We start from the raw sequence: 14,652 nt of genomic DNA on the forward strand, positions 1-14,652 counted from the left end.
AAATTCAAACTATAACTAGTGGCAGCTTTCTATATATTACATATTGGTCCTATCAACTAATATGACAATTCATCAACATATCCCATGTCACAAATTCTCATTAAAAAAAAAAAGGAAGAGAGTTTCTTTAACTTTCTCTGTTTTCTTCTCTTCCATATTAAAAAAAATACTGAAGTAAAATTAAAATAATTCTCTTCAACTTTTTCTCTTTTCATTTCTTTTCTTCTATTGGCAAATCCCAAGTGAGGTGAGGAATTAAAAGAGTAGAGATGTAAATGTCAAGAATACAAAAAGCTAGAAAAGGGAGCTATTATGAAAAGGGAGTTTGGAATTGCTAGAAAATACAAAAAGAAGAAAAGGTTCCAGACAATATCTGATTTGTAGGGTAAAATCCATGTTATATAAAGTAATAAGGAAGAAGGTTAGACGTAGGGACCACAAAAATAGAGCCTTCTCTTTAACGTCCCTAATAATTTTGATTACGATGGAAGTAAGGAAGCTGATTCAAGTGAGCTTTATTCAATTTCTAATATTATAAATAGGCATGCCTAATATGGAACAAAGACACACAAGCCAATCTTCTCTACTTCTGCCCCATAGCCCAAAGAATCCATTGCTGATCAAAATGGCATCAGGCCTTCCCCTCAGGCACCCTGCCCAAGGTTTTAATGCGAGCCAGCAACTGATCAAGAGTGACCGCGGCAGCATGCTAACAATGTCTGATGACAATGTGATGATGAAACAAATTGTAGGAACTCATGCTCCTGATGGCCGAGAGGTTGATGTCAAACCTCTTCTCCTTCTTGTTGAAGACATCCTCAAACGTGCCACCCTGCAAATCGACTCCTCTCTGACGGTATAGTACTAAAACTCATCCTTGGAAATTAATCTGTATATAAACTTAACTCTATTAATTGTTGTTCTTCTTATGGTCCTGATTACTTCCCAGGCCCATGCTGAAATGGAGGACAAGACATACCATGTCAATTTTGTTTCAATGCTCGATGCACTGTCGTATACTATAGATAGAATTTCCAGCGAGGTTATACAATGTCTTCCAATTCTAATATATGATATATAGGCATTGACCTAAGGAATCGATGACAATTTTTAAATTTTGTGTTTTTAAATTTGATGCAGATTGCCTACAAGGCACTGGGTGGGACAGATGCCCACGCAACAACCGTCTCACTTTTCAACATGCTGACAAGCTATTCCTGGGATGCCAAGCTTGTGCTCACCTTGGCAGCTTTTGCTTTGAATTATGGAGAATTCTGGCTGCTTGCCCAGATTTCCTCATCAAACCAACTTGCCAAATCCATGGCAATCCTCAGGCAACTGCCTAGCATCATGGAACAATCAGGGCCCTTGAAGCCTCGCTTCGATGCCATTAACAATCTGATCAAGGTCACGATGGACTTGGCTAGGTGCGTGGTTGAGTTCAAGGATCTACCGCCTGCTTACATTTCTAATGAAGTACCAGCATTGTCCACAGCCATGGCCCATATCCCTACTGCAGTCTACTGGACCATGAGGAGTGTTGTGGCTTGTGCGGCTCAGATTACTAGCCTCACTACCATGGGACATGAGTATGCTTTTCTAGTCCACCATCTTTGATTAATTGAGCTATTTATTACATCATGCATGTATTCCTTGTAATATTCTCCCTCACTTATTCCAGGTTTTCTATATCAACCACTGACGCATGGGAGCTATCCACCTTGGCTCACAAACTCAGCAACATACTTGACCATCTCAGGAAGCAATTGGATACTTGCTACCAATACATAGGTCTGCACCTCAACAACTTTTGTATTATGCTATCATGTGTTGGATAGGTAATAAGAAAACAGGAAATTATTGTACGAAGATAGATCGAGAAAGCTTGTAAAACCAATGGTGTTTGATGCAGATGAAAAGAGGAACGTCGAATCCTTTCAAATGCTAAAGAATCTCTTTGAAATGATCCACATTGACAACATGAAGGTCCTAAAGGCCCTGATTTATGCCAAGGATGATATCCAGCCACTTATAGATGGTTCTTCCAAGAAAAGAGTTCGCTCTTCTACCATTTCTTCTATCTATGTTATGAATCTATTGTAAAACATTTCTCATACTTCCTTTTGAATTTAACAGGTCCATCTTGATGTGCTAAGAAGGAAAAATGTACTGTTGCTCATTTCTGGCCTCGACATGTCAAGCGATGAGCTTTCAATTCTTGAACAGATATACAATGAATCCAGGCATCACGGATCTAGGTTGGACAGTCAGTATGAGGTGGTCTGGGTCCCAATTGTGGACCGTTCAGTCCAGTGGAGTGATCCAATGAAGGAGAAATTTGAAAGCATGCAGTCTTCAATGCCATGGTTCACAGTGTACCACCCTTCACTGATTGAGAAGGCAGTCATGAGGTTCATCAAGGAGGTGTGGCACTTCCGGAACAAGCCTATTCTTGTGGTGCTTGACCCTCAAGGCAAGGTGGTTTGCCCAAATGCACTCCACATGATGTGGATTTGGGGAAGCAGTGCCTTCCCTTTCACTAGCTTGAGAGAGGAATCTCTCTGGAAGGATGAGACATGGAGGCTTGAGCTTCTAGTGGATGGCATTGACCCAGTGATTCTTAATTGGGTAAATTCATTATAGAATCAATCCAAATATACATACATTATACGTGTGTGTGTGTGTAATCGTGTTGACATTTGCTTGAATATTTTTTTGATCATCAGATCAAGGAAGGAAAGTACATTTTCCTGTACGGAGGAGACGACGTTGAATGGGTGAGGAAGTTCACAAACACCGCACGTGCTGTGGCGCAGGCAGCCCGCATTCCCCTGGAGATGGTTTATGTGGGGAAGAGCAGCAAAAGGGAGAAAATCCAGCGAGTCATAGCGACAATCACCGTGGAGAAGCTCAGTTACGTCTGGCAAGACCTTACAATGATATGGTTCTTTTGGACCAGGCTAGAGAGTATGCTGTACTCCAAGATTCAGTTAGGCAAGCTTGATGACCATGATCCTATGATGCAAGAAATCAAGAAGTTGCTTAGCTACGGCAGAGAAGGTGGATGGGCTGTGCTAAGCAATGGGTCTAATGTTGTGGTCAACGGTCACAGAACCACAGTTTTGCAAACATTGCTTGAGTATGACTTGTGGAAGGAACAAGTGCCTGTCAAGGGCTTTGATTTGGCCTTCCGTGATCACCAAGGCAGGATCCATGACATTTCTCGTCCTTGCTGCCGCTTCGATTTCCCAATGACTACGGGTAGGATCCCTGAGACCATGAAATGCCCAGAGTGCAACCAAACCATGGAGAAATTCTCCACTTTCCTTTGCTGCCATGACGAGGTCATTCCAGACGAGCTCTTCAAGTAAATGATCAGCTGCTACGCTTCCTTCAAGCTCATGCTGCCACTAAATAATGTTGTTGAGTGTACTCTTTTTTTTCCTTTTAAATTTTCATGAGATGTGAGGCATGATGCCCAGCTATGGCACACAGTATTTGGACCTGTCATTTGATATTCCATACCATAAAATAAATTTGAGTGTGATCGATGGAATCCCCGTTCTTAATTAATCTGTTTTATTAATTAATATATAAAGTTCATGTTGAGTATATTCTATGTTTTGGAGACTTTCCTGGCTTTTTTTTTTTGGCACACATACATTTTGTATAGCTTCCTAGCTAGCCTTCACCTAAAAGAATCAACAGCAGTGTGAATCTTAAAAGAATTTATAAAAATATTAAAAGCAAAATTAATTTCCTTCATATTATAGAATGTATAACATGTATATATAAAAATAGAAAATTAATATAGGATTGTTCTAATATTGTAATCCCTACAGTTACTACCATGTTTTGCCATATATATATAAATAGGAAGGATGATTAAGGCACAACCTAATACATTCTATTATTTTCAACTTGGTATGACAGCTCTAAAATAATTAAAACACTTTCCTCACAGCCTCCCCTACAATGGAGCAGCCGCTCAATACATCTTCTTCTGCAACACCAACAGTCCAGTATTCTTCTCCGACAGTGCAGACTTCTTCTCTTGCAACGGCTCCTCTGCTGCCTCACCGCCCATTTTCTTCCCTGCCATGGTTGGTGAACAACCCCTCTTCAACCATCACAATACTCCCTTGTTGCAGCCCACGACTGATGCAACTGTTGTCTCTACTACCGCAAGCATAATCTCTCTATCTCACACTCATCAAGCCATCTCCCTCAAATTAACAAACACCAATTATTTATATTGGCGTATGCAAATGCTGTCATATCTCCTAGGTCAAGGAGTTTTTGGTTTTGTTGATGGTTCCAACATATGTCCATCTCCACATGTTCTTGTCGGAGATGGTACCTCTCTTCAGGTAAATCTACTATTTCTTTGTTGGAAACAACAGGACCAACTTATTTTATGATCTTCTTTCCTCCCTATCCATGGAAGTTCTGCATCTCATTGTTGGCTGCCAAAGCTCTTGTTCAGCTTGGCGTGCTCTTGAGCGAGCTTTGGCTTCAAGTCAAACTCTTGTATTATGCAACTTCATGGCTCTCTTCAGGATCTTTGATAGGGCGATAAATCAATAACTCAATTTATGCAAAAATCTAAGGCCTTGTTTGATGAATTGGTCACTACTAGCCCGCTAGTTTCGTTTGAAGATTTCAATTTATATGTATTTCATGGTCTTCGGAGAGAGTTTAAAGACTTAGTTACAAGTAATATTACCAAGGCTAAACCTTTATCGTATATAGATCTTCACAGTCATCTCCTCATATATGTATTTCTTCACAAATCTTTAGTTGCCATACATACTCCTCTGCAGCCCACACCCAGCACTCCACTGTTTTCCTTTGTTGCGCAACGCTAGACCTTTGGCAATTCTGGCCACAACAGGGGCTGCTTCAATGGTGACTAGCATCCCAACCAGTCCAACAGTAGAGGCAATCGGTTTGCTAGCTCTAGACCTAATCACCGCAGCTTCCAAAGCTCCTCATTTGGTGATAGTTGACGAGGCTCATGGCAGGGCAATTGGCAGCACAATAGGGGGCAAAATCCATGTTGCTAACTGTGTTAGAATTTTGGCCATACTGCTCCCCACTGTCCTCAATTCCAGCAGCGGGGTTATGGCCAACAAACTAATGCCAATGTGGTGTAGCAGAATCTCTCCTGAACTGATTCTGTTGATTGGTTTCCAGATATCGATGCCAATCAACACGTCGCTCCTGATCTTGCCACCTTGACTGCTTTAGAACCGTATCTTGGTAATGATAATTTACATGTTGGTGATGGTAAGGGCCTACCTATATCTCATCTCAATCATACAAAAATATATACACCACATCGTTCTTTCACCTTATCTAATGTTCTTCATGTTCCTGCAATCACAAAACCTCTGCTCTCTTTTAAGAAATTCTGTCTTGATAATAATATTTATTTTGAATTTCACTCTCATATGTTTTATGTCAAAGATTTCAACACCCATGAAGTCTTTCTCTCAGTTCAGAGTAAAGATGGTCTTTATGCCTCGACCAAGTCTTCCATCATGTCAGTTCCTCAAGCCTATTGGTCTCCCGACACTTCTAGCTCTACCGACTTATGGCATCATCGACTAGGTCATCCTACTTCATGTATTTTTCAATTGTTAGTCTCAAAAAATAAGATTATTTGTAACAACAAACATCTTAATTTTAAATGTCAAAGTTGTCCTTTAGGAAAATCCTAGCATTTGTCTTTAGGACTTACGGGTTACAAAACTTTTGCTCCGCTTGAATTAATTTCTAGTGATGTATGGGGCCCTACTCCCCTCTTTTCTTCAGATGGCTATTGTTATTTTGTTTTCTTTATTGATGCTTATACTAAATATGTATGGTATTATCCTCTCATTGCCAAGTCTGATGTTTACTCTGTTTTTCAGCAATTTCAGACTCTCGTTGAACGTCAATTTTCATTATAAATAAAATCTGTTCAAACTGATTGAGGCGATGAATACTGAAAATTTTCCATATTTTTTCAGACCATTGGTATCCATCATCGTCTGATTTGTCCTCACACTTATGAACAAAATGGCACAGTAGAGCGTCATCATAAGCATATTGTGAACATAGGTTTTATTCTTTTAAGGCAATGTAAAGCCCCTTTTTTTATTTTGGAATTATGCTTTTGAAACCTTTGTTTATCTTATAAATCGCATGCATACTCCTGTTCTTGCCCATCAATCTCTGTTTGATTGTTTATTTTAACGGTCTTCTGATTATCATTTTTTGTGTACTTTTAGGTGTCTCTGTTTTCCTTTTATGCGTCTATATAATAATCATAAGTTGGATTTTCATTCCTCTCCATATGTGTTCTTTGGTTATAGTTCCTCACGTCTTGGTTATCAATGTTTTGACATTACATCTCACCGTATTTATATTTCTCGTCATGTCTACTTCCATTAACATGTGTTTCCATTTGATCATTCTAAACAAATTGCATAGGTCTTGAACACAACCCCCACCTAACCCGCTACTGTCACCCTCCCAATTCTACTCCATCACCCACCACTACCCACTTCCAATAGCCACCCAAACAGCCACAAGCACTCAGCTCTGCCATTCCAAACAACCACCCGACCATAGCCTCCGCCCATCCCATGCTTGTTTATCTAACCCTTATAATGCAGGTTCAACTTGTCAATTGGTCTCATCTCCTCCTGGTCTTGGGGCACTCTCTAGTCCCTCCTCTGCTTCGCCCTCCTTGGCCAATATTCTTGCAGATTCAATTTCTGCTTACAGCCCCTTCTCTGTTGACGGTCCTATGTTTGTGGCTGCTTCTTCATCATCCTCTCCAACTGGTCCGTAACTTATGGTTGATCTATGTTCTTCCACAAGTCACCTCACTGCCACCATCTTCCCTTGCATCTCCACCAGCAAACAGTAAACATCCTATGATTCTTAAATCGTGGCAGCCGAAGACAACAAATCTAGTTGCTTCAGTTGCCGCCACCTCTGACTCTATACGGGTATTGCATTCTCCCTCTTCTAAGACTTTTACATTTCCTGATGTTGACCGGTATGCAGTTTGGCATCTAATTGCACTTGGTCTTTAGTTCCCTTTCATCATTCAATGAACATTGTTGGCAGTCAATGGGTATATATATTGAATCAAACATCGTGTTGATGGTAGTATTGAGTGTTATAAAGTGCGCCTTGTTGCTAGAGGTTTTACCCAGCAGGAAGGCATTTATTATTCTAAAACCTTCAGTCCAGTTATTAAGCAGGCCACCGTCCGATTGGTTTTCTCTATCATGGTTTCGCGAAATTGGAAGATTCATCAACTTCATATTCATAATGCCTTCCTCAATGGCGTTCTTACTAAAGAAGTCTACATGAAACAACCTCCAGGTTTTGTTAACTCTTCTCTTCCATCTCATGTGTGCAGATTGCACAAATCATTGTATGGTTTGAAACAAGCATCGAGAGCATGGTACACTCGTCTTAGTGATTTTTTGCTCTCCATTGGTTTCCGAGCTTCCAAGGTTAACACCTCCATGTTTATCTTATCCAATGGTACTAATATCTTCTATCTCTTGGTATATGTTGATGATATTCAACTTACGGGTAAAAACTCTGTTATGCTTCATCACCTAATACAATTACTAAGCTCTAAGTTCAAGCTTCGTGACTTAGGTGTTGTTCACTACTTTCTAGGTATTGAAGTTCAGTCTACCAGTATGGGTTTAATGTTGCGTCAACATAAATATATTATTGACATCCTCACCCGAGCTAGTATGACTTCCTGCAAACCCCTTGATACTCCAGTCTCCCCTTTGAAAGTCACTATATTACCGAATCACTCATTCTTTGATCCTACATGATTTCATCAAATCATGGGTGCTCTTTAATATCTTACCTTCACCCGTCCATATATATGTTTTGCTGTTAACAGAGTTTGTTAATTTATGCATGCTCCTACAAATTCTTATTGGGTCGTTATTAAGCATATTCTACATTATCTTAAAGGTACGACATCTTATGATTTTCATATTACTCGAGGCTCCTCTTTTGCTCTACATGGATTTACAAATGCAAATTGGGCTGGTAGTATTGATGATCGCAAGTCTACGGGTGGCTATCTTGTTTTTTTTTTGTTAGACGCTGATTTCTTGAAAATCTAGCAAGCAACGCACAGTTGCTCGTTGAGTGTAAACCCCTAGCTGATGGTACTGCTGAAGTCAGTTGGCTTCAATAATTGTTAACAAATCTACAGGTTCCCTCAGTTTCTACTCCTACCATTTGGTATGATAATCTCGGCGTGACCTATGTCTCAACAAATCCTATCATACCAAGCATGTTGAAGTGGATTATAACTTTGTCTGTGACAGCAGTGCCAAGAAAGAGATTCAAATTCATTTTGTTCCTTCTCGGGATCAACTTGCCGATGTCTTCACTAAACCGCTTCCTGTTACATCCTTTACTGCTTTTTGGTTCAAGCTTCGAGTTGATCCCCCACCCTCGACTTGAGGGGGCATATTATAGAATGTATAACATGTATATATCAAAATAGGAAATTAATATAGGATTATTCCAATATTGTAATCCATACACTTATTGTCGTGTTGTGCCGCATATATATAAATAGAAAGAATGGCTAAGGCACAACCTAACACTTTCTATTATTCTCAACTCTTCAAAACTCTAATTGCATGAAAAAAAATTGTTCATGGAAAAAATAATCTTAAAAATTAAAAAAAAATTATATATATATATATATATAACAGTGAAGGTTGTCACACCCGACATCGCGGCAGGCTTAAAAATAATATTGATTGTGGAAAAAGAACACATATATGGTATCTGGTTCTTTTAAGGGAAAAATGTCTCGTTTAAGGAGTCGCCACCTAGTATTATAGTCACTAGAAACCCTAACTAGTCAACAGAGATCCAATGATTCAGGACTGGTTACGCAAAAGAAAAGATATTATCACCCTTTAAACGTTATGCCTGAGGCAGACTGCATTGCTAATTTTGTCTTAAATTGCTAAATATTTATTAATTTATGCTATGATAAATGACTTATAATATTCCTGACTCTGGCGCTAGTGAATATTCATCTACGGATAATTCTAACTCTGGCGTTGGTAAATATTACGTAACTATAAACTAAATTAGATCAATATTTTTTTTATTCATGATTCTAACGCTAGTGAATAAATAAATAAAATAAATTCATTTTATTATGCTTTCACATATTTTTTTTATTTTTCATGTAGCTAAATAAAATAAAATAAAACACAAAAAAATATAATAAAAATAAATTTAAATCTGTATTTTATTCCTGACTCTGGCATCAATAAATAAACCAATATAATTATATTATATTATTTTAATCCATTAATACACATTTTTTATTTTTTTATTTTCTTAGGGTGGGGTCCAACTCGGCCCATATGGGCTAGGCTAGACCCAACCAACTCGGCCTGATGACTAGCCCAAGCCAATGACCTGGCTCGGCAATCAACACGCATTAGCTGGTTCACGTGTTTCTAAGGGTTCTGTGAATTAAAATTCACATGAACAGTATAATATGAATTAAAACTGAAAGGCGAGAAGAGATGAAGAAAAACTTACTTGTGGTCTGCTGCTTCTGAAGATGAAGACGAAGTTGAGGGCGGTTGGTGCTCAGTAGGTTCTGCTAGAATAGCAGTCACGTGGCCACCAATGCTGGTGCCTGAAATCACATCAGAGTAGTCTGCAAGTCTTGCGTCTGCACAATCGGTTAGCTCTGGTCGGACGATGTCTTCTCCCTCCTAGTTTCTTGTCTGTCTCCATGGTGATAAAGGCCTAAAGTGCTGCTGGTTGAATGGAAGGTCCCTTGACACGACCAAAAGCTTGATGTCTTCTCCCAAGTGCAGGAGTGTCGAAGTAATAAATAACCCGGCAAGACCGGGGTCGAACCACAGAGAGGTTAATTGTATAAATTATAAATAACAAATCAACAACAACAACAATAATAATACTCAGTACGTGGCGTTGTTATACCTGAGAATGATCTAAAGATCGGGTCACAGGTTTCCAGCCTATATACTGACTTTATGAAAAGATCAAAGATATATATTATATAATATAAACAGAATGTAAATAATAATAATAATAACAATGATAATAATAATAATAACAGAAGATGAAGAAATTAATGAGAACTTTGAGATAAAAGATTAACGCAAGGATTAAACAATGATAAAAACAAATGTCAAGGTTGGAGGATCCACTTATGGTACTTCAAACAAGTATAATATAAACTCTTATTACTCAATTGGAAACCACACATAAAGGAGGTTCCAATCAGATTATAAATTGTTAACATGATTACATTAATTATCTTATTCGAATAAAGCTAATACTTGTAAATGTTGGCAGGCATTCATGATTATAACTTATGTTAACAACAAATCAAGTTCCTTTCATAGCTCAGGTGTCGGTTAAACCATACAGTATGGGCTATGAAAGTGCCAAGTATTTGTTGTACCAAGTGTTACACAACATAAATCTAGATTAACCATTTAACAAGCAAAGTATTAAAGTGAACAAGATAACAAATATAAAACATGTTAGTATCCAACGTTAAGGTCCATGTTAAGTTTATATTATACTTGTTCTTACACCATTAGTGTACCCTTTTCACCTTGACATAATTAACTTAGCTAGACATAATAAAAGAAAGAAACATAAATGAGCAAGACAAGAACATAAATGAGAAAGAAGTTAACTAGACAAAGGAAAGGAAATGAAGTGCATAAACTTGATATTAATGAAAGCAAGACATAAGCAATACAAAGAGAGAAAGCAAGAGCATGATCTTGATCTGAAAACCAAGATGCCTCAATACATGGTAAGTGCCTCCTTTTATAGGCCAAAATTTGGAACTATTGATTTGTTGACTAATTGATGAGTGGGTGGCCACATCTTGACTAGATAACAATCCTTATCTTCTTGTCTGATCAAGACGTCATTGCTAACATCATAATTTGCCCAGAATCCTCAAGAATGTTCTAGGACATTGTCTCAGCTTTCCAACAAAAAAAAGATGAGGTCATTTGGACTTCTAGAACTCAAGATATGGGCTGAACACTAAATAGTGTTTGGGCTGCAGGACAGCTTCGGACTTCTTCGTTGTTCCTTCAATTTGGACTTCAAAACGACCTTTTCAATCTTGGGCTCCTCATGAAAGTTGTAGGCTTTTGTCTTACCTTTCCATCCATATAAAGTGGACCTAAATCCGAAATCTAGAGCTCCAGATATGATCCAATTACCGAGCAATGTTCCGGTTTGGACTGCACCGACATCTCTTTTCTAAGTTTGGTCATCTCTTTGTCCTTTAACTTTCAATGCTTAAACTCATCAATCAATCCTTTTATTTATGTGATAGTCCTGCATTTAAAATGAGCATTTACCATAAATTAAGGTATCTTATAATATTAAACTTGTTATTATAAAACATGCTTTAGTTAAGGAGTTATTGATACTTCAAGTGCAAAATGATGATATAAAACCTTGATAAACATGCACTTTTAAGTACTAATCACACCCCCCAACCAGCTTATTACTAGTCCCTAGTAATCAAAGCGTTAAAATAGTGAAACAATTTGCAAGTTCCACAAAGCAAGGCATTCATCATTCAACTTCCATTAATCTATCCAGATAAACAAACTCTCATTAAATTTATATTCCTGCTTCATACTTCGTAAACAAGATATTAATAAACCTTCTTTTTGTGTGCTCAATGAAAACATAGATGATGGGGCTTTTGTTGGAAGAAAACAATATTATGTTCAAATGTTTAAGGTGAACTTCCTTGGGTTGGGATTATTATTATTATTATTTTTTTTATTTATTTATATACACATACAACTTAAAACACAATGTATCTTTAACCCATGTAACGAGTTTTAGGCTAATGACTCCCAGACCAGTTGGTCTTAGGGCATTAGGTGTTGAGACACCCCTACGAGCTTAACAACTCGGGTTGCAGATATTGATACGTAGATAGTGCAATGTTTGATTCCCTTAAGCTTTTCTCATTAACCCATGTAACAAGCTTTGGGCCAATAGCTCCCAAGTCAGTTGACTTTAGGGTATTAGGTGTTAAAACACCCCTTCGGGCTTAATTGCTTAGGTTAGGGAGGCTACGAAACCAAACTTATCCACGTTTTATTATCATCAATACTATCTTTTTTTTTTCTTTTTCTTTTTTTTCTTTGCAAATTATATATTATCCTTTTCCCTTAGTTGTTACCTTCAACAAAAGAACATAATTAATGTAATAATCCAACATGCAACCCACAGTCATATGTTAAAGTGTGTGTGTGAAAATGAAGGTTTAAGAATACTTGTTAAATGAGTATATGAAGCAGAATCAAGTGATAACAATGCGAGAGTTTGTAAACCTGAATATTTCAAGAAGTATTATGATAGACCTTGTTATGAATATTGCAAATAACCATTAGAAAATTTTTACTAAGATGCGTCTCAAGAATAATTCCTCTTTACTCTGCCATCCTAGTAATAACAGTTTTGCCAAATGGTTTTTTTAAAAATAAAAACCGTTAGTTGGTTAGTTTTTTTTTTTTTTTTAACTACTACCCTCTCCCCCCAACCAAAATGAGACATTGTCCTCAATGTCCTAAGGTAGAAAGATAGAGTATAGAAGACATCACCTGAAACAGCAAACAATGACAAACCTGAAACACACTTAAACAAATATAAGAAGTAACAAAACAAAATACTATGCTATTAATAAAACCAAAAGACACAAGGTTTCACAGATGAAGGCTCAAATCTAATCTAAGCTTTTTACTTTATTTTGACAAAGCATGTATGTACAGGTAGTTGTGATTGTGGCTCACATCTTCCCTTGGTTTTACGTCCAAGAACGGCTTAAACGCCCTCTATGGGTCGGGGATAGGCTTCCCATCCAGTTTTCTTAAAAACTGGCAAACAGGGTCTTTTTTAGTCAGATTCCCAAGACTAAGTCGAGCATGTTTTTTATGAAAATGGAGTCATAAGTCATGAAATGCACAATGCACATCTCCACCAGGATATGCCTCAAAAGTCAATAAAAGATTATCTAAAGATTCCTTATGTTTTGAAATGAATCCTGACTTTTGACAATTTTCACAAGTTTTGCAGAACACATATGCGTCTTTGAACATGGTGGGCCAATAAAATCCACATTGTAAGATTTTTGCAGTCGTCTTTCTTGATGAGAATTGACTCCCACATGCTTTAGAATGACAAAGTTTAATGACATTACTTACCTCATTGTCGGGAATGCATTTTTTAAATATTTGATCAGGACAATTTTTGAATAAGTAAGGGTCATCCAAATAAAAGTTCTTCATCTCGTTCAAAAACTTTCCTTTGTTTTCGGTACTCCAGTGAGCTGGCAAATCTCCTGTTGCAAGAAAATTGATGTTTTTAGCAAACCAAGGCATTGAACTATGAGAAAGTAAGGATTCGTCAGGAGAGTAATCATCGATTGGTGGGATGTCAGATGTCAAATCTGTTGTCACTCTTGACAAAAGATCGGCATCGATATTTTTGGTGCCTTTTTCATCTGTGATTTCTTCCTGAGAATAAATCATTTGCAAATCTTCAAATTCATCCAACTCAATTTTACTCAAAGTAGATTCAAGTTGATCATGAACTAATTCTTCAATAAGATCTACTTCTTGTAAATCATTATCATCTCCAGGTTGCTTGCAAATGTTAAAAATATTCATCTCCAATGTCATGTTTCCAAAAGATAACTTCATGAGTCCATTCCTACAATTAATCAATGCATTAGAAGTTGCAAGAAACGGACGTCCTAAAATAATAGGAAATGAATTACATGCTTCAACAGGTTGCGTGTCCAAGAAAATAAAATCCACAGGATAAATGAATTTATCGACTTGTACTAACACATCTTCGATTATTCCTCTAGGTACTTTTACAGATCTATCGGCGAGTAAAAGAGTTACAGAAGTTGGTTTTAACTCACCTAGATTGAGACTTTGAAAAACTGAATATGGAAGTAAATTCACACTAGCTCCAAGATCAAGTAAGGCTCTTTCAATTTTATGTTCTCCAATAAAGCAAGAAATTGTAGGACAACCAGGGTCTTTATATTTCAAAGCATTATTGTTCTGAAGAATGGCACTTACTTGTTCGGCTAAAAAGGCTTTCTTTTTCACATTCAGTTTTCTCTTCACAGTGCACAAATCTTTCAAAAATTTAGCATAGGAAGGAACCTGTTTAATAGCATCCAACAAAGGTATATTGATCCTTACCTGTTTGAAAATTTCAAAGATTTCAGAGTTGTGATTGACTTTCCTTTGTTTGGTCATGGCATGAGGAAATGGAAGTGCTGACGGGGAATCAGCCTTTTCTTTGCAATGTTCAGGTTCAACCCCTTCCTTACCCTCAGAGATAGACTCATCATCTTTCTCACAAGGTTCAAGAATGGGTTTTTCAATAACCTTACCACTACGAAGAGTGATGACTGATTTGACTTGATCCATGTGTTGGCTTCCAGAACCACTTGCATTTGCATTGTATTGCCCCTTTGGATTTTGCTGTGGTTGAGAAGGAAACTTACCTTTCTCTTGGAAACTGAGAGCAGTTGTTAATTTT

At 37.6% G+C, this 14,652-nt stretch overlaps 1 protein-coding gene and 1 pseudogene across 2 annotated transcripts; one reads left to right on the top strand and one right to left on the bottom strand.

Moving 5' to 3' along the window:
- The first annotated feature begins 572 nt into the window (after positions 1–572).
- Positions 573–3,614, top strand: LOC118058152 (protein SIEVE ELEMENT OCCLUSION B-like). 2 transcript variants are annotated; one of them, XM_035070863.2, is made up of 7 exons: positions 573–856; positions 941–1,042; positions 1,141–1,589; positions 1,682–1,791; positions 1,913–2,055; positions 2,137–2,628; positions 2,727–3,614. In XM_035070863.2, exons 1-7 carry the CDS (start codon positions 626–628, stop codon positions 3,369–3,371), a joined length of 2,172 nt encoding a protein of 723 aa, XP_034926754.1. In that variant the 5' UTR covers positions 573–625; the 3' UTR covers positions 3,372–3,614. The 2 variants fall into 2 exon arrangements, with proteins under 2 accessions (XP_034926754.1, XP_073266687.1); XM_073410586.1 differs by having other exon boundaries at positions 950–1,042.
- Positions 3,615–3,988: 374 nt separating this feature from the next.
- The window catches only part of LOC140955244 (uncharacterized), a 42,030-nt pseudogene continuing 31,366 nt past the window's right edge, over positions 3,989–14,652 (bottom strand).

The sequence above is a fragment of the Populus alba genome, chromosome 1, assembly GCF_005239225.2.
Source record: "Populus alba chromosome 1, ASM523922v2, whole genome shotgun sequence".
In the NCBI taxonomy this organism is placed as follows: Eukaryota; Viridiplantae; Streptophyta; class Magnoliopsida; order Malpighiales; family Salicaceae; genus Populus; species Populus alba.